Below are 26,729 nucleotides of genomic sequence, written 5' to 3' on the forward strand. Positions count from 1 at the left end.
CGCGCACGCCGCCCGCGCTGCGGTTACGGGCCGTCTGCGTCCCGGCCGGACCGGGCTCCGGACCCATGTGGAAGCTCGTCCCCGGCGCGGGCCCGGCCCGAGGTAAGGGCGGACGGGAAGTGGCCGGGACCGTGTTCCCGCCGCGCTGCCGCTTCCGGCGCCGCCTCGGCTGGGCCGCGTGGCGGGGCGGGGGGAGGGCGCGGCCCCCGTCTCTCCGCACACCCGGGCGCGCAGTGACACCTAGTGTCCCCGCCGCGCCTTGTGCGGAGACCCCGAGACTGAGTGGGGTTAGGGGCGGCTTCCCCGCGCCTGGTGCCCTCCCGGTCCAGCGGGCGGGGGACGAGTGGGATGCCGACAGCAGCAGCAGACCCGTAGTGTGAAGGCGGCGCTGAGGGCCAGGGCAGCCGGAGCTGGGGGGCTGGGCCGCCGGCAGAAGTTTGTCCCGAGGAGAGGGGGCCCGGGAGGGTAGAGGAAGGACCATTAGGACGTTGCCACTCTGCACGGGGACAGAGTGCTGGAAGGAGGTAACGGGGTATGCGCGATGCTCCGTCAGCAGCTGCATTGTAAACTGTAGTGGGGAGAGAGACAGACAGAGACAGAGAGACAGAGACAGAGAGAGGAAAAGTGCTTGGGAGGCTGGGGAGGGGGTGCAGGAGGGAAACTGGGCACCTTGGCGGTGGGAAATGTACACTGGTGAAGGGACAGGTGTTGGAACAGCCTACGACTGAGACCCAGTCATCAACAACTTTGTAACTGTGTATCTCAGGGTGATTCAATAAAAAGTGTAAAGTTAGAGTCATCTCGGATTAAAAAAAAGAAAAATAGAAAAATTCGCAGGAAAGCATCGCTGCAGCTTTGTTTCAGACAGACAGACAGACAGACAGACAGACAGACACACACACACACACACACACATTTTGCCATCAAAACTACGCCCAGAGTACGTTATTTGTGTGGCCCTTGTGAACGGGTGGGAACAAGTGATTTAGGAAAAATTGTTGTAGCCCGCGGCTGGCTCTCCAGTTCCTGTGAGGTCGATGCAGAAGAAAAATGTGTCTGTTCTTTAAGGAAACCTTAAATTGTTTATCCTGCTTAAAAAAAAAAAAAAACAAAAAAAACCCTAAGCAACACAACTAAAGGTTCTTCTGTTTTGGAGGGGGCGGCTTTGGGGGCCACACCTGGCCGTGTTCAGGAACCACCTCGGACTCTGCTCCAGGATGTGTCCCAGCCGTGCTGGATTCAAACCAGCCGGATCCACCTCGGACCCGGGAAAAACCCCTCGCCTGGCCAGTCTTCACCAGACATGCTCTTCCTCCAACTGAGTGTGATTTCTGGTACTAAGGGAAGATTCGTCTGGTTTGGAATGCATTGAAATTTCAGATCAAGGGAGATCACTTTGGTGGTGGACATGCTTAGCGTGTGCAAGGCCTGGTGTCCCTTTGCCCCCAAAACAGACTGTCAGAGCTTGGGAATCGGCAGGCCCGGCACTCAGCCAAGTGTTCTCCAACCAAGCGTTGGAGGACAGAGCCCTGTGAGAATTGAAATTCTCTAGAACTCGGATGTGCCTTCCGTTGGTCTGTTGACCCCTGATACAGAATCATGTATTTGTTTCCTGGTTGGGGGCCATGCCTGGCTGTGCTGAGGGCCAACTCCTGGCTCTGCACTCAGGAAGTATCCTTATGGTTCTAGGGGGACCCTAAAGTTTGCCTGGGATCAAGCCCCAGGCGGCTGTGTGCAAAGCAAGTGTCCACCAGCTGTGTATCTCGCTGCCCCCGCCCCATAGTACCATATATTTGAATGACTATAACTTTATGGCATAGTATTTGAGATTTTATTTGGTGATCATATTTGTATGTTAATTTGGTTTAGCAGTGATACTTTAATACTTTTTTTTGGGGGGGGGATGGCAGAACTTTCTGTGTCTTTAGATAAATATTTGCATCTGTCAGCAAGACATTGCCAGAAAACATCTCTATTCCTCCCAGCCCTGAGATTTTAGCAGCCTCTCCTTACTCATCTTTCTCAGGGGAATGAGACCTATGATTTATAAAAGTTTGATAATCAGAATTTAAATAGAAAATGTTAATAAATATAAATTTTTAAATGAAATAACTAAATATTTGCTTCATGTATAATCTACGTAGGTGTAGAAGTGTGGTTTTCCTGATTCACTTTTGTTTCTGTTTGTTTTTTATTCTCCTAGAGCCATACAGACTTTTGACGGGTGTCGAGTATGTGGTTGGAAGGAAAAACTGTAACATCCTCATTGAAGATGATAAGTCAATCAGCCGAGATCATGCCATGTTAGCTGCTAATTTTTCTGTAACCAACCTGGTATGGTATTAATTTTATTTCACTAGCTTACTGTACAATGGGTGAAATTACGCAGGCATTTCCTGGTATATATGTAAGATAGTTTGTAAGATAGGTTTCACTTCATGAGGCTATTTATTATTAGATCTTGGTGTTTGGTTTGTGGGCCACACCCAATGGTGCTCTGGGGCTACTCTTTCCAGAAGAAGTTCTGGGGTGCTGGGGATCAAACCCAGGCCTCCAGCATGCAAATGGTGCTCAACTAGCTCTTTGAACTAGCTCCCTGGGCCTGAGATGTTTGCTTTATGTTTTGGTGTTTTGGTCACTGTACTATCCCTCTGGCCTCTAGAACTTATGTATTTTTTTTAAATTAAAAAGTGTAAAAATTGGGGGAAGTGGTATAATGGTTTTATTTTCAGATTTGATTTTTTTTTTTTTTTTTTTTTGCTTTTTGGGTCACACCCAGCAATGCACAGGGGTCACTCCTGGCTCATGCACTCAGGAATCACCCCATCACCCCTGGCGGTGCTCAGGGGACCATATGGGATGCTGGGATTTGAACCCGGGTCGGCCGCATGCAAGGCAAACGCCCTACCCGCTGTGCTATCGCTCCAGCCCCATTGATATTTATTTTTTAACATTTCACTTTTTTTTAACAACTCAGAAGAAGTAAAAAATATATCTATATATTTGTTTACTTACTGAGCATTTGTTACTTACTTTGTGTCAGTCACTGCCAAACCTGAGAATAGATTTGGGAGCATTAGGACCTGACCCTGAAGCATTGGTGTGACCCTGAGAACACGGTTACTTCCCACTTCATGGAGGTTTTCCACCGTGGGAATGGATTTTCACAGCAGAAATCGCTTGATATGGGAAAGTGACTAGATTATGCCTCATGGCTCTTTTGGATGGAATTAAGTTGATTTGGGTTATTTGTCTGATTTATTTTTGGTCCGAGGGTCCTTGGGAGCTACGCCCTGAAGCGCTTGATGCTCAGGGGACCACGTAGTAGCTGGGCCTCCCACATGCAAGTCACACACTTTGGACTATCTTCCTGGCCTTGTGTGTTTAATTTACTCACAAACATTGATGACAAGCAGTAATAGAAATGAACGCCATAGTTGGACTCATAATGCTGGTAGCAATAAGAGAAAAGTCATTATTCTTTTTTTTTTGCTTTTTGGGTCACACCCGGCAATGCACAGGGGTTACTCCTGGCTCTACACTCAGGAATTACCCCTGGTGCTGCTCAAGGGACCATATGGGATGCTGGGAGTCGAACCCGGGTTGGCCACGTGCAAGGCAAATGCCCTACCCGCTGTGCTATTGCTCCAGCCCCAGAAAAGTCATTATTCTGAACCCAAAAAGTGCATGCCAGCAAATGCTGGATCTGTAAAGAAGTGGTACCTAGGTTTCAGGTCCACGTTCTTTTAGAAATAGTAATATAATTGAAATTCCTAAAGAAAAAATGAAACTGCTAACGGTGAGTAAAAGGGAAAACAAACACCCCAAAAACAAAACAACTTTGAGAACAAAGCTGTCCTGTGTTATGTATCTCATGTGTTATGAGTTACATACGGTGCAAAGGCTTCTCAGATGGATGAAATTTGGGGAGATGGGGGTGGTGTGTGGGGGGGTCAGCTATCTAAATCCATTTAGCATCATTAAAAAGGTATTATTCTAAAGAGAGTGATACCTGCTGGTGGGAATGCCGGCTAGTTCAGCCCTTTTGGAAAACAATATGGACGATTCTCAAAAAACTAGAGGTTGAGCTCCCATTTGACCCAGCAATACCACTGCTGGGAATATATCCCAGAAAAGCCAAAAAGTATAGTCGAAGTGACATATGCACTTATATGTTCACCGCAGCACTGTTTACAATAGCCAGAATCTGGAAAAAACCCGAGTGCCCTAGAACAGATGACTGGTTGAAGAAACTCTGGTACATCTATACAATGGAATATTAATGCAGCTGTTAGAAAAAATGAGGTCATGATGTTTGCATATAAGTGGATCAACATGGAAAGTATCATGCTAAGTGAAATGAGTCAGAAAGAGAGAGACAGACATAGGAAGATTGCACTCATCTGTGGAATATAGAATAATAGACTATAAGACTAACGCCCAAGAATAGTAGAAATAAGTACCAGGAGGTTGTCTCCATGGCTTGGAGGCTGGTCTCTCATTCTGGGTAACTCAGGGAAGGGACCACCAAGTAAAATATGGTCGGAGGTCATGCGGGGGAAGGGTGATGCGGGCGAATACAGACTAGAGACTGAACACAATGGCCACTCAACACCTTTATTGCAAAACACAACACCTAATCAGAGAGAGAGAACAAAAGGGAATACCCTGCCATAGTGGCAGGGTGGGGTGGGGGGAGATGGGACTGGGGAGGGGGGAGGGATGTTGGGTTTACTGGTGGTGGAGAATGGGCACTGGTGAAGGGATGGGTTATCGAACTTTGTATGGGGGAAGCATGAGCACAAAGATGTATGGATCTGTAACTGTACCCTCACGATGACTCTCTAATTAAAAATAAACTAATAAGAAAAATAAATAAAGAGAGTGATACTGGATCACTGCGTTTTCATTCGCTGTTGATTGAATGACCCCTCTGCAGGCAGAATGGTCTGGGCTCTGGGTCCGACCCTGTGGTGCTCAGGACTACTCCTGACTCTTATGCTCAGAGCTCACTCCTGGTGCTGCCCAGGATTAAGTTCTGCTGCACGGAAGGCCAGAACCTTTTATCTCTTGGGCCCCTTGACCTATATAAGACTTTAATTTAGTTTATTTTTTTTCCCCTCTCAGAGTCAAACAGTAGAAATCCCTGAACTGACAATAAAAGACAATTCTAAATATGGCACCTTCGTTAATGAGAAAAAAATGCAGAATGGCCTTTCCCTAGTCTTGAAAACGGGTGATCGAGTTACTTTTGGAGTGTTTGAAAGTAAATTCAGGTAAGCAGTCTTTTGATTGATCTTCCAGATCAGTTTGGTTTGAACTACTGGAGCTCTCGAGGAAAGAATATTTTTAGATAATGGAAAACTAATTCTCCGTTACCCACGAGAACCTGGGCGGGAGCTATGTTTGCTTGAGACCTCTTGGGTGAAAACATGTTACCTTTCATATTTTAAATTTTCCTTACTCGCAGCTCAAGACTAGGAACTGATCGCTAGTTCAAAAGTTAATGATCCAGACAGATGAAAGTAACCCCCTGTGACGTGAGCTCACAGTGCTCTAAAGCACCTCTCTGACCTTCGGGTGATCCTGTGTAACTGACTCTGATTTGCAGGGTGGAGTATGAGCCCCTGGTCACGTGCTCTTCTTGCTTAGATGCGTCTGGAAAAGCCGCTTTAAATCAAGCAGTCTTTCAGCTGGGGGGACTTACTGTAAATAATTGGACAGAAGAATGTACTCACCTTGTCATGACGACGGTGAAAGTGACCATTAAAGTAAGTAGGATGCCTTTTTCCGGGGTTTAAGGAAGTTCTTTCAATGTAAGTTTACTCATCCACTGTATAGGGCCATTTGTGAGGGGAGGGCTCATCCTGCAGTGCTCAGAGGCTACTCCCAGCATCATGCGTGGGGCCTCCTTATGGTCACCTCCCGGGATCATAGCGTGCTGGGGACCAGACTCGGGCCCCCTGCAGGAGAGCCTGTGCTCAGCTCTCGAACCCTGCACTCGAGATTGTTAGTTACTTCCTTTAAAACTATGAGGCCTGCTGGTTGCTGAGCGTAGACGCCAAGTCCATGTGCTTGTATACCATATAAACTGCTCTTTCAGAGTTTGATGAAGTGTATTTTAAAATGAGTCGTTTGTTCATCAAAAAATATTTATTAGATTATACTACACAGTTTGTAATTTTAATCAAAAAGGAAAATGATGAGATCATCAGCCAGTAATTTTCAGAGTTCCTGACCGGGGCAGGGGGACTGGAGCGATAGCACAGGGGGTAGAGCATTTGCCTTGCACATGGCCGACCCGGATTCAATTTCTCCATCCCTCTTGGAGAGCCCAGCAAGCTACTGAGAGTATCCCGCCCGCACGGCAGAGCCTGGCAAGCTACCCGTGGCATATTTGATATGCCAAAATAGTAACAACAGGTCTCACAATGGAGGCGTTACTGGTGCCCGCTCGAGCAAATCAATGAACAATGGGATAGTCTCCTCTATTAACTTTTCTTCTCCAGTTTTGCACTTTTTTTTTTTTTTTTTGCTTTTTTGTGTCACACCCAGCGATGCTCAGGGGTTACTCCTGGCTCTGTCCTCAGGAATTAACTCCTGGCAGTGCTTGGGGGACCATAAGGGGTGCCAGGGATTGAACCCAGGTTGGCTGGGTGCAAGGCAAGCTCCCTATCCTCTGTACTATGGCTCTGGCTCCGGCTTCAGATCTTCTTTACAGACTGGAGAGATGGTCCAGTTAGTCAGGCCCTTGCTTGCACTCAGCCGGCCAATGTTGCACCTAGCACCGAGTATGAGTTTCCCTCCCCTCCCCGAGCAGAGCCCTGGCAATTGAAGACCTCCAGAACCCAGCCACAGCCATGCTCAAGGCCACTCTCCACACATTCGGATGAGCCTCATGCATGAAGGAACCGGCAGAGGAACCCAGGTGTGTGGGACCCGGGGCTGAGATCTCCAAGGCTGTCAGATCGGGACAGCCAGGAGTGATCCTGGAATCAGGAGTAAGCCCCAAGCACAGCTGGGGGTGGCCCTTGAACAAACAAAAAGTCTTAACTATAAAAACTTATAAAAAATAAGTTCCTATTATTTAATATCATATCAATAAATCCTCACAGTGTAGAGAGTTATAGATGCTTAACTTTAGGAGATGCTGAATTTCATAAAAGTTCAGCAGAATGATTAGTCTTCTGGGTGCTAGTTTATGTTCACTGTATCACTGTCATCCCATTTATCAATGATTTGCTCGAGCATACCCAGTAACATCTCCATTTATCCTAGCCCTGAGATTTTAGCTGCCTCTCTTTACTTGTCCTTCCCAACAGTGCTGCATTAGAGGCTCTTCAGGTTCAGGGGAATGAGACCCATCATTGTTACTGTATTTGGCATATGAATACGCCACAGGGAGCTTGCCAGGCTCTCCCATGCAGGCAGTAAACTCTCAGTAGCTTGCTAGTTTCTCCAAGAGGGAGAACTAGGCTATCAGATGTCTCGCGGCCACATTGCAGTTTCTGGGTGTAACTGCCTAGCTATTGGAAAATGGGGAATCTGGATGGAAGGGGCCCAGTTCTGATGACAGCCTTGGAGATCTCAGCCCCAGGTCCCACACACCTGGGTTCGTCTGCTAGTTCCTTCATGCGTGAGGCTTGTCTGAATGTGTGGAGAGTCGCCTTGAGCATGGCTGTGGCTGGGTTCCGGAGGTCTTCAATTTCCAGAGCTCTGCTCGGGGCGGGGAGGGAAACTCAACCCTAGTTTATGTTAGTAAGTAAAATAAACCCATTAAAGCATCTGTTTGACTGCTTGGAAATTCCTCCACCCACCCACTGAAAAAAGTTATTTGTTTGGAGCACATTTATATTGACCAAAATATTTATGTATGAAATTAAGTATAATCCCCTTTGGTATGACTTGGTATGTACAAGTATGAGATAAGAGCTAGATCATTGAATATTGAAATAAAACTGATCTTTGAGGACATTGAATTCCACGGGTGAGGAGGCATTGGGGCTTCAGTTACACTGGTGACATGGGTGAGAGGTACAGCCATGTATCCAAAACACAGACTCAATGGCACTGGAAGCGTGAGACCTAAGCGGCAACCACTGAAACTTTGTCATGTGCCTGTCAGGTGGCCAGGCGGGGATGGGTGGGACTTGGGGTGGGAAGGGAATCTGGGAACACGGGTGGTATTGAGATATTATATGTCTAAAGCTCAGCTATGAATAACTTCGTAAATTACAGTGCCTTAATATAAAGATTTTTTAAAAATAAGTTAAAAATCTTAAAATATTTTATTTCATATCTGCCATCTGCTGAAAAAGCAGCTAGACCAAAGAGAGCTTGTCCTTTGTGCTTATCTGGGCAGATATATATTTTCTCAATTTTAAGGTACATTTTTAGCATTGAAATATTTTCTAGATTAGAATACAGTTTTTGAGGAGGAGGGACACAGCCCAGGGCGCTCAGGGCTAACTCCTGGCTCTGTGGTTAGGGATTACTCCTGGCAGGGCTCAGGGGACCATATGGGTGCCAGGGATCAAACTTGGCCCAGCCATGTGAGCAAGGCAAGAACCCTCCCCACAGTACCATCGCTCAGCCCAACTGGCATATATTGTTTTGGCAGGATGGGGAGGGGTGTGGCATGAGTGACACCCCTGGCGATGCTCAGGGCTTACTCCTGGCTCTGCACTCAGGAATTACTCCTGGTGAAGCTCAGGTAGGGGATTCCAGGAATCAAACCTGGGTTGGCCACAAGCAGAGCAGATGCCCTACCCACTGCACTGTCTCTCTGGCCCTGTGGAATACATTTTCTAATTGGCTTACATTTTAGGTTATATTGTTTCCCAAGTAATGTATAATTGGTGGCTTTGTGTAGCATGATTATAGAAGGATTTGTATGTTAAAACGAAGTGGTTATAGGATTTGTATATTAAAACTAAGCAGTGACCGTATTCTATCTTATAGATTGTGACACCTTTATAAGTGTAGAGAGATGAGGTGGGTTTTTTGTTTGTTTGTTTTTGTTTTTTAAATAGATAGTACAGCAGGCAGAGCTCTTGCCTTGCATATGCCAGCCTGGGTTTGATTCCCGGCATCTCATATGGTCCCCTGAGCACGGCCAGGAGTAATTCCTTAGTGCAGAGCTAGGACTAACACCCTGGGCATCACCAGCAGGTGTGACCCCAAAACCATCCCCACCAAAATAATAAATAATCACGATCACGATATCCTGTTAATCACCGATTTCTCGGACGGGCTCAGTAACATCTCATTTCATCCTTTCCCTGAGATCTTAGCAGTCCATCTCGACTCGGCCCTCCTAACGATGTTGCACTGGGGGCTCTTCTGGGTCAGGGGAATGAGATCCAGCTTGTTGCTGGATTTTGCATATGAATACACCATGGGAAGCTTGGAAGGCTGTCCCATGTTGGCAGGAAACTCTTAGAAGATTGCCAGTTTCTCCCAGAGGGATAATAATAATAATAATAATAATAATAATAATAATAATAATAATAATAATAATAATAATAATAATAATAATAAATACATAGAGCATTTCTTTGTAGTCTCTAACTTAATTTTTTTTTTTTAAATAGCACCTGCATGACATGAGTGTATGCATTCACATGTTTTCTGCTTTGCAGACAATCTGTGCGCTCATTTGTGGCCGTCCAATAGTGAAGCCGGAGTATTTCACTGAGTTTGTTAAAGCAGTTCAGTCTGGGAAACAGCCGCCACACGCCGGAAGGTAGGTTGTGTCCTTACAGTGTGGTGATGAACAGAATCAAACCATGCTAACACTGGTTTGAGTTAGGATCCCTGCCTCGTAATTGCTAGTGTGCGGATGTCATTATATAGTTGGATGTCATTATATAGTTGTCTCATTCAAGAACCTTTACTGTGTAAAAAAAGTTTCCCCATGGAATTTTTGGTTGTTTTGGGTTCCTGTGTTGTCTACATGTGTATAGTGCCAGGGACTGAACGTAGAACTTCATGTGTACAAAGTGGTGCTGGTTTCTTGGCTCCACCAAATGGACTTTATGCTCGAGCTGATATCCATAGAAAACTATGGACGAGTGCCCAGAGAGAGAGCAAACCAGGCAGAGCATTTGCTGTGCACACGGCGGGCCTGGATTCACTTCCGGTGCTCCCTCTGGTTCCCTGAGCCCTATCGGGGTGATCCCTAAGAACAGAGCCAGGAGTGAACCCTGAGTAACTCTTAAATAACTCTTAAATAACTGTTCTTTGCCAGTTTATTCATCCTGTTTCCCCAGCTCCCAGCAATCTTTGATCTTTTACTCTCCATAAATTATCCATTTTATATTGTAGGAATAATACTCTATCATGCAGCCTTTTCAGTATGACTTCTTATGAATTATTATTACCTTATTATTACTAAGTAAACTTTTATAGTAATTCTCTCTAACACTGAATAAATAACTACCTCTGGGTAATTCTTTATAATACTGAGAAAATGGGACTGGAGCAATAGCACTGTGGGTAGGGCATTTGCCTTGCATGCGGCCAACCCGGGTTTGATTCCTCCATCCCTCTTGGAGAGCCCCACAAGCTACCGAGAGTATCCCGCCTGCACAGCAGAGCCTGGCAAGCTACCCATGGCATATTCGATATGCCAAAAACAGTAACAATGGAGACAGTCTCACAATGGAGACGTTACTGGTGCCCGCTCAAGCAAATCTATGAACAACGGGAGGACAGTGCCACAGTGCTACTGAGAAAATAACACTATTGTGTCAATTTCCCGTGTGTTGAATAATAAGCAGTATGTATTTAAAGAATGGCTTTTTTGCTTAACATATCTTTAAGTTGTTCCCTGTCTTTTCATGGGTTGATTCCCCGCTGATTTGGGGGTGAGGAGAGGTCAGGAGACCTGGGGACCCCTCCTGGCGATACTCAGGACTCAGCCCTGGCTCTGTGCTCGGGAGTAACTGCTGGTGCTGTTTGTGAGACTATTCACAGCGCCCCCAGGGATATCTCTAGCCCTCCTCTATTTTGGACAAGTTCTTTAATCATTCTAGGGCAGTGATTTATTCTGAAGTATTTTAAAATTTAATTTAATTAAAAAAAAACATATTATTATGATTATTATGCTTGCATTGCTGCTACACCAGAGTACCCTGATTACACTGCCATTTCTTTTCTTGAAGTCAACCCCTGAACTCCCCATCCCAGACCACCTCCCCTGCTCTCAGCTCACAGCTCTGGGACCATGTCTCCGTCGTTTCCGCTGGGGTCTGTCTTGCTTGCTTTCTCCAGGCTGCTCAGATGAGTGAGACTCTCTGGTGTTTGCCTTTCTCCTTCTGAGTCACTCCCTCCTCTTCTAGCCATGTTTCAGCGGACGACATGATTTCATCCCTTTGCAGAGCTGACCAGTGTCCCATTGTGTGTACATATAAAGTCCCACAAACCCTCTGCTACTCACCCCTTGTTGGGCTCTCAGATTGTTCCCGGATCTTGGTTATTGTATGTGGATCTTGTTACGCTACACTGAACATAGGCATACCTCTCTCTCTCTCTGCTTTCATGGTTTGTGTTTGGTTGGTAGATGCCCACAAGTGCAATTGCAGGGGCAGATGGAAACTGTTCTGCTCTGTTCTTAATTTCTTCGGAGACCTCCAAGCCTTTTCCAAAGAGCCAGAACCACGGGATAGTCCCACTGTCTGCGGATCACGGTGCTTCCGTGTTGCATCTCAAAAGTGCTTATTGTCACTGCCCTTTGGTGTGGGTTATTCTCATTCCTCGTTGTCCTTTGGATTTGCAGTCCCCTCCTAAGCAGTGGTGATCGTTTGTTTTTTTTCATATGTCTGTTGACCATCTTTATGTCACCTTTGAGAAAGTATCTGTTTAATCACCTCTCCCTGAACTAATTTTTATGGAGAATTTACAGTTTGGATGCAAATTGGTTTTTGCTTCTTTGAATTTGTTTTCACTGTGGATGTCTAGTTTGTCATCATTTGTTGAAAACCTCCCCAGACTGTTTCTGTTCCTTTGTCAAAAACTCACTTGAGTGTGATGAGCCTGTTGTATTAGTCTGATCTTGCTGGACTCTCAGTTCTCTCACATTAACCGTTTGTCTGTTTTTGTTTTGTTTTGTTTTCATTTATATACATTCTCTTCACTAGAATGGCTTAATTTAAGTCTTGAGTTCTATTTATGACATTTGTCCTTCTTCTTCATTGTTTTATTTGCTATTTTGGACCTCTTTGGAAACTTTAGAGATAGTTTGTCAGTCAGAATCCATAAAATAAATTGCTGAAAGTTTATTGGAATTTCATTTAGTCTATAAATAAAAATTGGGAAGGACTAATATCTTGACAATATTGTGTGCTTCTATCTATGAAAATTAGAAATTTTATGAAAGATAAAAAGCTCAATGACTGGTCAATTGTAAATAAATGTAGCAAAAGACCCAATAATATAGGAAGTTAAAACTGCGAACTAAGGAGAGAATTAAGAATTTTTTATTGGGGGCTGGAGCGATAGCATAGCAGGTAGGGCATTTGCCTTGCACGCGGTCGACCCAGTTTCAATTCCCAGCATCCCATATGGTCCCCTGAGCACCGCCAGGAGTGATTCCTGAGTGCATGAGCCAGGAGTAACCCCTGTGCATCGCCAGGTGTCACCCAAAAAAAGCAGAAAAAAAAAAAAAAGAATTTCTTATTGAAATAACTTCTCTGTTTTCCTTCATTTCTGTGGATGATTAAAGAAATCTTTTAGTATTACGTCTAAAAACTACAAGAGAGTGGTTTTGGGGAGGGTCTTTTGTTTGTTTGCTTTGTTGGGGCTTATCCTGGCTCTGCACTCAGGGGTCACTCCTGGTGGGCTCAGGGACTCCGTAGTGGCCGGGAGGACCCCAGGGGCTGCGTAAAAGGCAAGTGCCTACCCACTGTACTATCCTTGTGGTCCCAGGACTCTCTTTTTGTATCTTTATGAATTTCATTTCAACTGAGAAAATGAATTATGTTCCTTCAGTACTCTGAAGAGATCTAACAGAAAACATGGATGGCACTTCATGTAATTAATTGGTCTATGAACATGCGTATTGGTACTCATGCAAGCCCTAATGCTAAAAGAATTTCATCCTTATAAATGATGTTTCTCATAGCCATTATAATTTGTGTAAGTCATACGCTTGTGTTTTTCATTCATTGTTATAGTTATCCACCTTTGTATTTTCTATTTGTAAAGATTAATAAACTGTTTTGCTATTTTATGTGGTACCTGTCTCCATATTTGTAAAACACCATTTAGAAACTTTTCATCTTTTTTTTCCAGATAAACCTCTTAATGGGCATACAGTAATGATTTTTGGAAATCAAGTATTACATCATTTATAAGTGTAATGGTGTACATGTAGAATATTATATAAACAGGATACACTTTATTTTACAGTTTTTGTCCCTCTATCGATGAACCAACTATTGGAAGCAAAAAAATTGATCTGTCAGGACGGCTGGAAAGAAAACACATCTTCAGAGGGAAAACATTTGTATTTCTAAATGCTAAACAGGTAATGCTATAAGCTAATTTTCCTAAAGAAAACATTACTTGCTGGCTAATCCTGTGCTTGAATATCTTCAGTGTCTGATCATATTTAGCCAAACTAATGTCTTCTGCTCTCTGGCACACATTGTTTATGACTTCTTGTGTGGAAGCCATCTTTCTTCCCCTTTTCTTCCTGATTCTTTTTGGACTCTGTGCTCAGGAATCACTCCTGGCATAGCTCAGGGGATCCTGCGGAGTGATAGGGATCGAACTCAGACCTGCCGCATGCAAGGCAGATGCCTTCCCTGCACTGCTCCCTCTCTAGCCCCAGCGTTTCTTTCTCATCCTCTGAACGCAGAACCATTTTCGAAGTTGTGGCATCAGAAACTACAGAACATTTGAAGGGAGCAGGTTGGAGCGTAGAGTTCTGCAGTGCAACTACACAGTCCTCCCTCCTGGCCTTGTCCGTAGGAGAAGTGACCCCGAGCTGCGTTTTCGTGGCTGCTTTTACAGTATTGATGAAACTAGAACTTAGGCTCAGCCTCCTGGATAAATAAATATTTACCTTGTGCGTTAAAAAAAAAAAGAAACATTAAAAACTAGGTGAATTGATTATTCTTACCAATCCTTATTGCTGCATTTCCTGAGAATTTTGCATCAATGTGTGAATGTTAAAAAGAAAAAAAAGAAAGTGCCCAGGCTCTAAACATTGCCAGTGTCCACGTACATGGTCATGGCATCTGGACATCAGGTAGTCAACCTATTAAAAGAATGTAAAGATGTAAGTGAGAAGAGGACGTGGACAGGGACCTTGAATTTGGCGGGGACAATTGGCCAAATCAGCACCCAGACTTGGCAGCCAGGGTGGTCTCACGGTCCCAGCACTGTGGACTCTGCGGACAGTGTAATGTCCCTCTCGGGGCTCCTGAAGCAGCTCCTGCGGTATTGGGGATTCTCAGAGCGGAAGCACAGCTTGTCCTCAAGGCGAGGGATCAGACTTAAATCCTTCTTTTATCCTCAAATCTTACGGTCACACTCGTGGACTTAATAGACTGATTCTGGGACTCCACTGTGTCTCAAGCGGCCGAGCACAGGCCTTGTACCTGCTGCTCTGAGTCGCTCCCTGGTACTGCAAGGCCCCAGGGCATCACCAGGGCCCCAGGGCATCAAGGCTCTCAGGGCACCAGCAAGACCCCCTGGGCACCTACCAAGGCCCTCAGGGTGCCACCAAGGCCCCAGGGCACCACCAAAGCCCTCAGGGAACCAAGACCCCCCCCCCGGGCACCACCAAGGCCCTCAGGGTACCACCAAGGCCCCAGGGTACCACCAGCCCCTCTAGCCATACCCCATGTGACCTCCAGCAGGGCCAAGAATACTCCCCAGTAAGAAATTGGGACTTTTTAATTTATTAAAGTTAATTGTAACTATTTTTTTTCTTTCCATTTTTAGCATAAAAAGTTGAGTTCAGCAGTTGTTTTTGGAGGAGGAAAGGCGAGGCTGCTGACAGAAGAAAATGAAGAAGATGAAAGTTTTTTTTCTGCTCCTGGAACTTGTGTTATTGATGTGGGAATAACAAACACATCTATGTTAATTCCTAACTCACAGAAAACATGGATTCTTTCCATTGTGGATATGCTCCAAAGGTACAGTATTATTATTCTTATTTACTGGCGAAAAAAATAATAAAGTGAGGTATTTTTTTTTAATAACACACACACACACACACACACACACATAACCTATATGTTTTTCTTTAGAAAATGTGAAACTTGAGAAAGTTAAAATTAGATGTTAGATTCCCTCTCCCCCCTCCCCCCCCAAATTGCCTGGCGCTGGGATGTGTTTGCTCTCCAGGGCTGGTGAGACACGAGGAGGGTAAGATGCTTGCTTGGCCGACTGGGCTTTGATCCCCGACATCCCATAAGGCTCCCTGAGCCTCGGGAGTGATTCCTAGTATAGAGCCAGGAGGAAGCTTGCACATCGCTGGACATGGTACGAAAACTGAAATAGACAAACAAAAAATGATCTCCAACTAAAATAAGCTGGGATAGTGGTTCTGTTATGTTCTAGGCAATGTGAATTTAGTGGCAAACAGCGTGACAAGGTCTATATTACTCTGGAACTAATAAGAGTCCGTGCTGCTCTCGGAACAGTCCAAGGGACTAGAAAGAAAAATAACAATGATAAATGCACACAGAGGAAGCCAGATAGCAGGGGAAAGGGAAGATGTTTATTTTGAATAGATAAGGTCTGGGGAGCATTGTGGGGTGTTGGCCTTGCATGCCGCTGACCCAGGTTCTATTCCCAGCATCCCATAGGGTCCCCTGAGCACCGCCAGGAGTAATTCCTGAGTGCAGCGCCCAGAGGAACCCCTGAGCATTGCCAGGAATGATCCATAGAGCCAAGAAAAGCCAAAAATAAATCGAGAAGGCCTCTTTGAGGGAGTGTGTTCCCTGTGGGACGCTCCGAGCGCCAGCACGCAGGGCGGTGGCCAGCCTGGATGTTCTGAGAGTCGCGCCCGTGTCAGACACTGGACCTCTGCACCTGGGGAGTGAGCAGCGGGCAGCAGTGTGTCCGTGCCCTCATGGTGCCTCTTCCCGCCTGCCAGGGAACTGCAGGAGGGCGCGGGCGCAGCTGCACTCCGGCCGTCACTCAGCCACCAGGGGCCACTTCATTCTGTATTCTCTGGCCTCCCGTAGTTTTTCTTGAGCAGGAGGGCAGTTAAATAGTTTGGGGAAGCCTGTGCCTTAAGTGAGCCCTGTCCATGTCCACTGAGTCCAGGCCACTGATAGCCGTGGCTGCCACAGTTCATTCAGTCAGTCCAGTGACCACCGGAGCCAGATCAAATTTCAGTCGAGGCAAATTTGGACTCGCCTAGTGCCATGGCCATAGCAGTGGGCAATTTTCTCACTGGGTAGTGTCAAAAAGTCAGTGACAGACATCGCTCCAGCCCCAGGTTTGATGTTCTTCTGTGAAATTCCTGTTCATGTTTCAGTTGGGGTCATTGTCGTCTTCCCTTAAAAAAAATTACTTTGGGGCTGGAGAAATAGCACAGCGGTAGGGCGTTTGCCTTGTACATGGCCAACCTGGGTTCAATTCCCAGTGTCCCATATGGCCCCTGAGCACCGCCAGGGGTAATTCCTGAGTGCAGAGCCAGGACTAACCTGTGCATTGCCGGGTGTGATCCAAAAAGAAAAAAAAAATTACTTTCCCAAAGTTTTGGCTGCTTCTTATGAGACTCTCCAGAGGTGATGTTGGGAACTTGGGGCCCCCCTCCCCGCTGACACCCATTGGCAAGGACCTGATGGTTCAGTGCTCCAGTGGGTGATGACAGCACTGGTTGGGCCTGGTAGTGCTCGGGGCCCAGTGCTCAGGAGTCGCCAGTGCTGGGGAGCATGTAGTGTTAAGGTCAGACTCAGGAATTCGCGTATTCCATGCGTGCTCTTCACCCCTTTGGGCTCTGTTCTCGGCTCCAGTTCCTTTGAATCTCTTAAAATGTTTTCAGTAAATCTTGAAAGGTGTTTTGTGGCTCGGTCTTCAAAAGCGAAGGGTAGTTTCTATAAAACGTTATCACATTCTCGTCATTGCATGAATTGACCATTTTTACATTGCAGAATAATAAGATAGATTCACAATGGATTCTTCTAATTAGATTCCTTAACACATGTATACCAGGTAAAATGACTTGATTTTGTAAACTTAAAACTTTAACTAAAATCTGTAACACTTGTACAGTAATACAGTGCTTTGTTCTTTTTTCCTTTTTTCTCTCTTTCAAGTTTCGTGACAGGACCCCAGTCTTCATAGAATCCTTATAAAAATTTATTTCATTGCTTCATCTGTGCGGTGCTGTTGTTTTTCCGAAAATGATAGCATTTTAGAGCTGGGATATAGGTTCTTTTCCAGACCTTTATTTTACAGATGAAACGACTCTTGCGGGAAGATGTTAAATGTTCCCCGTCTATACTTAGTGCTAGTACTCTGTGTATTTATCATTTTCTCTGTGATCACATTGAGACATCTCTTCTGGGGGGAGGCAGGAGCAGCAAGCATCTTAATAAAGTTAAAGACTTTGATATATTGTAACACTAAAACTTCCTTATTTCTTAATAGGCAAGGTCTTCGACCCATTCCTGAAGCAGAAATTGGATTGGCAGTTATTTTTATGACGACAGATAATTACTGTGATCCTAAGGGACAGCCCGGTCCAGGTAATCAAAAGTATCTTTTTATTGATTTTTTTTTTTTTTAGCAACTTTATTGTGTAACTCAGGACTTAACTCTGTGGACATTATTTTGTACCTGAGAACAACTGATCCTCTTTATCCCTTTTTATAGCTCATCTGCTTCTTTTCTTATTGTTCCTTCGATAAACGTCTGTGATAATAGTGATTAGCGGAAGATGCAGTGGCAAATAGGGTACCCAGGATACCCGTTCCTGAGAACGTTATACTCTGAAAGTCACGATGTAGCCCAGGTCACCGGGTGGTAGACCTGATCAGTCAGAGCCAAGTGAAAGAGAAGCTTCGACAGGGATGCTCTTGTGCTGGGAATGGGCCGGGAAAGGGTCCAAGGCAGAGGGAGCCCTCGGGTCCCCTGGCCTGGGTGACCACAGAGGCAGCCATGGGAGAGTCTGGGTAGCAGAGAACCCAGCGAGAGCCAGGATGCTATGGCGGCAGTGAGGAGGGCGGAAGGGGAGAGAGAAAGGGACACAGCTGTGCACACCTGGGTGCGTGGCAGTAGGGAAACGTGTAGGGCCAGAGTGTGTTGGGTAACCACAGAATTGGAGCTGGGAGAACTAGAAATAATGCCCAGTTTCTTGGCATGGGTTAATGGGTGGATAAAGAATCTCATTAAAGGCGTCTCTGCATTGACTGTCGCAAAATGTACAGTACTCAAAGGCAGTCATAAAACTCTTTCCGTAATTGAAAAAGAAATACAATTAGGCCACTGTTGTCATCAAGATGATTCTCTTAGTTTCCTCCTTGCTCTTTTGTTTTGTTTTGTTTGGGGGGGCCACACCCGATGATACTCAGGTCTTACTTCTGGCTCTGTTCTCGGGGATCACTTCCTGGTGGGCTTGGGGCATCCTCTGGGAAACTGGTGATCAAAGCCAAGTCGGCCACAGACACAGCAAAACGCCCGACCTGCTTCCATCCTCCTTGCTTTTCTCCCTTGGAATTCCTATATGCTCATGTAGTTGCTTTATTCGTTCTCTAGTTGTCAGAACATCTGTATTTCCGTATGCACTTCTTTGCGTGCTGTTTTCTTCCTGTAGCTCATTGTCAGCACTCCCTAGATGGAGAGAGACGGGTCAAGATAGCGCCGCCACTGCTCTCTGGGCGCCGGTACTGCTGCAGCTCACAGAGAGGCATGGGTGGGTCGGGAGATCACCTGCAGCCCTGGTGCAGAGAGCTTAGGACTGGGCTGAGCTAGTGCTGGGAGGCACCATGCAGGTATGTGGCCATTGATTTGTCCTGATATCTATTGCCTTAGGAGTTGGCAGACTGAAGTTAAGTGTTTTGCATCACCAAAACTTAATCAGTTGGGTCCTGAGAAATGGTCCCCAGGTTAAGGGGCTTGCCTTGCACCCACCGACCCCAGTTTGCATACCTGGCACTGCATGTGATACCTTGAACACTCCCAGGAGTGGTCACTGTGCACAGCGATGAGTGAGTCCCGAGGAACCCCTGGATGTGGCCCAAAACAAAACAAAACAATGTAAAACAATTTATTTATTTGTTTATTTATTTATTTTTAATTAATCACCGTGTGGGTACAGTTACAGATTTACGTATTTTTGTGCTTGTGTTTCCGTCATACAATGCTGGAGCACCCATCCCTCCACCAGTGCCCACTCTACTCCACCGATGACCCAGCATCTCTCCCACCTCCCTCCCATCCCCCCCACCTCATCCCGACTCTGTGGCAGGGCATTCCCTTTTGTTCTCTCTCTCCTTTGGGGTGTTGTGGTTTTCAATGGAGGAATTGGGTGGCCATCGTGTTCAGTCTATAGTCTGCTTTCAGCACGCCTCTACCATCCCACGCGGGTCCTCCAACCACACTTTAGTTGGTGTTGCCTTCTCTATCTGAGTGCCCGAGAACAGATGACTGGTTAAAGAAACTTTGGTACATCTACACAATAGAATACTATGCAGCTGTCAGAAAAGATGAGGTCATGAAATTTCCGTTTAAGTGGATCAGCATGGAAAGTACCATGCTAAGTGAAATGAGTCAGAAAGAGAGACAGACATAGAAGAATTGCACTCATCTGTGGAATATAAAACAACAGAATGGGAGACTAACACCCAAGAATGGTAGAAATAAGTACCAGGAGGTTTGCTCCATGGCTTGGAAGCCAGCATCACATGCTGGGGCAAAACAATTATTTTAAAGATAAATTGCATGAATTGTATTTTACAGCCATATAACAACTATACAGAGAAGCTAAGGAATTAAGCAGATACTGAGTAGCCAATTCAGGAGTGCTTTGATTCAGACTAGCGGTTTTAAAGTCAATGCTCTTGTGACCTAATGGTAGGTCAGTGTAGATGGTGTCCAGCATTCTGTGTTAAGTTTAGAGAGAGGATAAATGTGGGCGTGTCTGGGGACATGTAAAGGAGCAGCACGGAATTGGGAGTGTGGCTAATATCGTATCATCCGGATCCGAACGTTTCTTCAGCCCTGAGACATAGTTGGGCAGCCTGGAGCACATGCTCGTACAGTGTCAGAAACTACTGGGCTCAGACCCAGTAGTTCCTGACACTGTACGACCCCCCCCTCCCCCGCCCCGCAGCAGGCGCAAACTCCACAGGGACACTGAGCCAGGAGTAGCCTCTGAGCACCAGAGTGTGGCTCAAGAGCCAAAGAGAGGAACATTTGTTCCTTTGATAGCATTGCCCTCATGCTCCCACTACTGAGTGCTTGCTGTGTATCTTTCTTTTTAAAAGTACTTCCGGGGGCTGGAGCAATAGCACAGCGGGTAGGGTGTTTGCCTTGCACGCAGCCAACCCGGGTTCTAATCCCAGCATCCCATATGGTCCCCTGAGCACCGCCAGGGGTAATTCCTGAGTGAAGAGCCAGGAGTAACCCCTGTGCTTCGCTGAGTGTGACCCAAAAAACAAAAAAAAAAATTAAAAAAAAAAGTACTTCCGGGGCTAGAGCGATAGTACAGCTCGTAGGGTGCTTGCCTTGTACACAGCCCACCTGGCTTTGACCCCCAGTTTCCCATACAGTTCCTCTTGCCTGCCAGAAGTAATTTTCCTGAGTGCAGAGCCAGGAATCGGCGCTGAGTATCACCGGGTGTGTGACCCCCCCCCCCCCGCCCTCCGCACCCCAAAGAAATAAAATTTTTTTGAAGAAGTGCTTCAAATACAAGCACTTTTAAAGGCTGTCGCTGCATTCACCCATCATTATCATCCCCCCACCTGGCATCAGCTGGTGTGACCGCTGCGGTTTTACAAGATGTGCAAGTACTTCGAGTTCTTGTGAAATATCCATTCTGTCCAAGGCACTTCTCTTGGTGCGGTTGTGCTATGCTGAATCTTTCTCCTAGTTGATGACTAATATCCCCAGAATTCATTCAGAGTCAGATGCTTCCAGTTGTCGGTTGGTTGGATCTGGGCTCTGAAAGAACCAAAGAAAAGCTGTTTCCCTGGAGAAGCAGCCGAGAACTCTGCGTGGCCTTTGGAAATGGCCAGGGTTGTAAGGAGCCGTTTCCCGACAGTGGATGACTGTTTGGGAGCCAAAAAGCCCTGTTAGCAACACTTGACACAACGGAAAAGTCAAGCCCAGTGGCATCCTTGGGTGGTGAGTAATTCCTCGCGTCCAGGCCCCGCTGGTTTCTGTTCTTACTTGGGTGCCTGAACCCAGGGCCTCTCACCTGTAAGGCTTCTGTCGTTCCACTAAGCTACATCCTGGGCCCAGCCTCCATTAGCACAACTCTCCTTCATTGACCCTTTTGTAAATCCAGCTCTCCACTGGACATATGCTTCAGGAACACTTTTTTATGCAGTTTCACTTTATCCATTATTTGGAATATCCAGGTATGTAGCCTGGGCATCTCATTAGGGGTGTAGGGTTTTGGGGGTGGCTTCGCTTTGGCCGATTCTAAGCTCATAGCTCATTTTCGTAGATTATCTTGGAAAGGACTAGAGTGATGCCTTCTAGCCTTCCATTAGAAGTGGAGGGGGCCACTAAGAGGCAGAGTTTGGTGATTTGTGTTTCTTTTCCTTTCCATCAGCAAAGCCTGAAAGTCCCCTCCTCTGGCTTTGGCTCAGGAGATCTGCCGGCACCTCTGACCCTCGGCTGTGGCGCGCTCGGAAACGCCTCATCCCAGAGAATGCTGGGGTTCACCCAGGAGTGATCTGGCTTCCATCCTCATTTCCACCCCGTAGTTAAGAGCTTCGCCTCTAGACTCACGATTCTTTCTCATAGAAACTTTCTGAAAGTCACTTAAATGCAAGTGAATCCTTACACCCTTTGTCTAGGCTGCTGACTCCTCAGAGTTCGGCTTGTGACCCCCCTTTGCTTACGCTTTTCCCACAGAGGACTCGAGCGGTGTGACGGTCCCCGTAGTCTGCACCCTTCCTGGCGCCTGGCCCTCTCGTGCCGGTGTTGCCTTTCAGGGAGGGACTCCTGGGCCTGAGACGCCAGCCGCCTGCCCCTCTGGCTTGGTCTGCAGACAACCCGGGTTCAGAATTATTGTTTTGTATATTCCATGTTTTTTTCTCTTGTATTCCAGCTTCTTTCTAACTTTATTTTTATTTGTTCATATTTTATTTATTTTTTTGCTTTTTGGGCCACACCCAGCAATGCTCAAGAGTTATTCCTGATTTTGCACTCAGAAATTACTCCTGGCTCATTTTATTATCAAATTACTCAGGGGACCGTATGGGATGCCGGGGATCAAACCCAGGTTAGCCCCGTGCAAAGCAAACACCTTTCCTGCTGTGTTATTGCTCTGGCACCTTATTTCTAACTTTAAAATAAAATCACTTGTGAGCCAGAGAGACAGTCCAGGGGTTAAGGCATTTGTGTTGCCCGTGACTGATCCTGGTTCTATCTTTGGCACCTTCAGGAGTGATCCCACAGCAGAGCCAAGAGTAAGCCCTGAGCACCGCTGGGTGTGGCCCCTCCCTCAAAACAGGAGAACTTGAACTGTTGCTATTCTGAATAAAATAACTAATAAGTATAATGTTCTGCAGTGGCAAATTTTGATGCTCAGGGCTTACTCCTGACTTTGCACTCAGGAATCACTCCTGGCGGTGCTCAGGAGACCATATGGGATGCTGGGAATCAAACCCTGGTCGGCTGTGTGTAAGGCAAATGCTCAGCCCAGCAAAAAAGAAAAAAAAAAATTTTTTAATGTATTTTATCTTAAGAACTTTTACCTCTCTTCTAGAGAAGAAAAGTGCCTGCCATAGAGGCAGGTGTGGGGGCTGGGAGAGGGCAGGAGGGAAACTTGGAACATTGGTGGTGAGAAATGTACACTGGTGAAGGGACAGTGTTGAGTTTTTGTCTCCGTCAACTCAGCATGCAATATACATAATAGACATAAGAAATGAGAAGCAGTGGGCTGTGGGGAAGCCAGGCACAGGCAGGATGCGGGGGCCGCATTCAGGGGACCGGGAGTGACCTCCCCAGGCTCTTCTGGGACTCTGGGCGGAGGATAGGTGACAGGCGGACTCCCCGGTGTCGTCCAATCATCAGAGTTCCATCATCCTAATCTCCTCTCGGACCTGAGTCTCCCAAGTCCCAGTTTTCCTCCTCGTCTCCTTGTTGTCTTCTCTTTGTTGCTGTGCTCTCTTTCTTCCTTTGCACCCTACTTCAGTGTGTGCTATTGTGCTCCTCTCTGTCTGTCTCTCTGTCTCTGTCTCTGTCTCTCACTCTCTCACTCTGTCTCTTGGTCTCCAGTCTGCTGCCGTTGTCTTCTCCTTTCTTCTTCCGACCTCTTGTAACCCTGTGACCCTGTAACTTTCTGGCAACTAGCTTGTGACTCTCCCTGCCCCTACAGCTTGGTTTATATAGAAGTTTCATAGGGTGGGGCTACAAAGGTGAGGTTGAACATTCCCAAATCAGCAAAGAGAGGTAAAACCACTCCGCCAGAAGATCAACTCAAGGACAAAATTGCATCTAAGGAGATTAAGGAGATTCACTCAAGGGCAGGATTCCATTCAGGGTGTGTCGCTTTCTTCTTTCCTCAGCTAGTAATCCACTTAAATAGTTGTAGTAAATTTACTTTCTATAATATTTCTAGCAATGTCATTCTGTGTGAGCACAGTAAGAGAGATTAAGCTAAAAGTTTGGTTCTTCCTGAGGACATCTCACTATATATTCCAGACCACAGTCCTCAGGCCAGGATAGTCTTCCTAACCCCAGCAGGGTCCTTATTCAGTTACGTCTTTTGGGTCATGATAGAGTTTGTCCATGACCGTGCTCTTAACTTATAGTTAAGCAGTATGGTACTTGACTTGGCCCATTTCGATGCCAGGGTAGCTCACAGCTTGCCCTGGGTCCATCCAGTCCCTCGTCGGAACCCTGCTCTTGGAGTGCTAGGAACCAAGGGCAGCTGAGGCTTAAGTCAAGTAAATACAGATGCCCAGGAGTAAATATTATTTTGGAGTCAGTTAACTCCCATGTTACATACATAGCATAGCATCAATTGTCTTCCTGTGTCTATACAAGAAAGGTCATTGCTAAATAAACCATACAAATGTCATAAAGGAAAGAGAAGAGCAATATTGGATTATTAGTTGTGCCTCAGTTGCTCTGTTGTAGGACTGACTCAATAAGCCTTAAGCTCCGTGCAGGAGCAGCAAAGTGTTATCCAAGAGGACAGGTGTTTGAACATTGTATGACTGAAACCTGGTCACCAAACAACTTTGTAATTGTGCATCTAAGGGTGATTCAATAAAAAAATAAAAACTAATTTTAAAAATACCAAAAAACTTTTTATCTCTCTTCTTTCAAATATTGATTCTCAAAAGCTCACATTAGTTTTTATTTACAAGGACAGAAGGCCGGAGACATTTTCTGAAGGGAAATTTGTCTTAAAAGGACAAAAGAGGAACATTTTTGTCTTATTAAAGTATAATTTGAATTACAACTGAAGTTGATTTCTTTCATGTTTCTTTTGCTTTATTTGTATGTCATAGGGAATTTGTAAAGACTGTAATGATCACTGTGGCTTTCACTTTATTTCACTTTGGAAAGCCTATGACAAGATACCAACAAGTTGATTATAGACTATTGTATGAGTTATAGGATATTAAATTGAACTTTTCTGGCCCTGTCGCCAGATGATCCTGCGCTATGTAATCTGGTTCATCTTTTCAGCACGGCAGTCTAGTCGTTTTACCGGTCAAATGTCCCTCTTACTCTCTAGCACCCTGACTCTTTCCTCGTGTGACTTACAGGATGGAAGTCGACTTCAGAACCAAGCCTTTCCCAAAGCTCATCAATCAATGACAGTTTGATGCCAGAAACGCAGGTGAATGCTACAGCAGGCGCAGCCGACTCCGCATCGGAGCAGGCAGACACATGGTAAGGCTCTCTTGTTGCTAAGCTGTCATCACTGCGTTCTCAGGAATTTAGCAGTGCACTTTTGATGGCAGCGCTGTGAGCAGCTCATCTCAGAAAACAAAAGTTTGGAGAGTGATTTAACAGAGATAACAGTTTTCCTGGACAAGGATCAGCCAACATTCTGTAAAGGATGGAAGACTTGGATGTTTTTTTTTTTGTTTTGGATCCATACCCGTCAGTGCTCGGGGGCTACTCCTGGCTCTGTGGTCAGGGGACCAGATAGTGGGGTTGAACCTGCATGCAAAGTGTGGACGCAACCCATTGGTGGCTTGGCAAGTAAATGCTTTTCGCTTGTGGACCACTGACCTCTCTCAGGGCTATCAGTTCTTGCTGTAGCATTGAAGCAGCCAGAGATGGCCTGAAAGTGAGTGTGGTTGTCTTCCAGTCAAACTTAATTTACAAGAACTGACAGCCATATTTGGCCTGCAGTTCATACATTAAAAACTTTTTTAGTCCTTGCCAATTTACACTGAAGACTATCTATTACCAATTTTACACTGAAGACTATATACTACTATGTATCTTTTAAATATAATTAATATTTGGTCACAGATATTTTCTGTGTAGTTCTTTTTATATGGAGAGTTTTTGCTCTCTACTTTAGAAAGTAAGGGTAATTTTTTGTATTCTATAACCGATTCCATTTAAGGCAGTGCATTTTATTTTATATATTCCATGACGACTGTTCAGATTGAAATCCACTTGTGATGCTGCATATTTTCTGTATTAGACTTTGTTCGGTGTTTGTTACACACATGCTTTACACTGAGGCCATATGTAACTTGTGCTGTCCTGGTGGGCGTGGTTTGCTGGGGGAATGTCACGAGTAGCTCAAGAGAAGCTATGGGGTGCAAGGAATCATACTCGGGGCCTTGCACGTGTCAGGCTTGTGCTCCAGCCTTTTGATAAAACGTTGGGGTGGGGCAAAGGGTTGGCCCTGCTCAGGGATCACTCCTGGAAGTATTCATGGGACCAGATGTAGTGCTGGGGATGAGACACATGTCATTTGTGTGCAGGGAAGTGCCTTATTTGCTCTCCTCTCTCCTTGACCGTTGATGAAACTTTTTCCAAAGAGGGGCTGAAAAGGCAGTGCTTCTTTGCTTGCAGCCCACCCTGGTTTGAATCCTGGCACCCCATAAGGACTGCCTAAGCCCTGAGCACCTCAGGTGTGGCCCAAACCCCACCCCCTCAAACAACACTTCCTAAAGAGAGACTCGGGGTTTTGAATAGCACTGAGTGCAAGTTTTATTTTATATGTGTGGCATGTAAGAATAGTAAAAGTATAATATGTGTTTGACTTGGGATTGTGTTTGCCTGTGTGTGGTTTGTACTTTGTGGGGGAGGAGGACTCTTTGGCAGGATGAGAGCACCCACACCCAGCAGTGCTCCCCGGCCACACCTGGTGGTGCTCAGGGGACATCCTGCGGAGCCAGGATGTCAGCCTCATACTATGCAAGTGCCCTAACTCTGTACTCCATTCTCCAGCCCACACATGTGTATTTCGAATGGTTTTCTGACGTGCCAAGGGTCGGGCTGGTGGGGAGAGTGCAGGCACTGCACCTCCCGGCATTCCTGGGCACCTCGCCCGGACTAGCTCGCAGCACCAAGTTTGACCCCGAAACAAGAGCGATCACATTTTTCCT

The 26,729-nt window shown here is 45.9% G+C and overlaps 1 protein-coding gene across 3 annotated transcripts in view; it reads left to right on the forward strand.

Moving 5' to 3' along the window:
• The window catches only part of NBN (nibrin), a 61,045-nt gene continuing 34,316 nt past the window's right edge, over positions 1–26,729 (forward strand). For 2 of the 3 annotated variants that reach the window (XR_008628493.1, XM_055125944.1), the window contains exons 1-9: positions 1–102; positions 2,204–2,334; positions 5,128–5,276; positions 5,612–5,771; positions 9,642–9,745; positions 13,411–13,528; positions 14,953–15,146; positions 17,617–17,714; positions 24,921–25,047. Coding sequence is in view for 2 of the 3 variants with exons in the window: in XM_055125944.1 (XP_054981919.1) it covers positions 66–102; positions 2,204–2,334; positions 5,128–5,276; positions 5,612–5,771; positions 9,642–9,745; positions 13,411–13,528; positions 14,953–15,146; positions 17,617–17,714; positions 24,921–25,047 (1,118 nt within the window). In the remaining variant the exon portion in view is untranslated. Of the gene's footprint in view, positions 103–1,156; positions 1,335–2,203; positions 2,335–5,127; positions 5,277–5,611; positions 5,772–9,641; positions 9,746–13,410; positions 13,529–14,952; positions 15,147–17,616; positions 17,715–24,920; positions 25,048–26,729 lie in introns of all 3 variants that reach the window. The other variant, XM_055125945.1, reaches the window with a different exon arrangement.

This window comes from Sorex araneus, chromosome 2 (assembly GCF_027595985.1).
Source record: "Sorex araneus isolate mSorAra2 chromosome 2, mSorAra2.pri, whole genome shotgun sequence".
Lineage (NCBI taxonomy): Eukaryota > Metazoa > Chordata > Mammalia > Eulipotyphla > Soricidae > Sorex > Sorex araneus.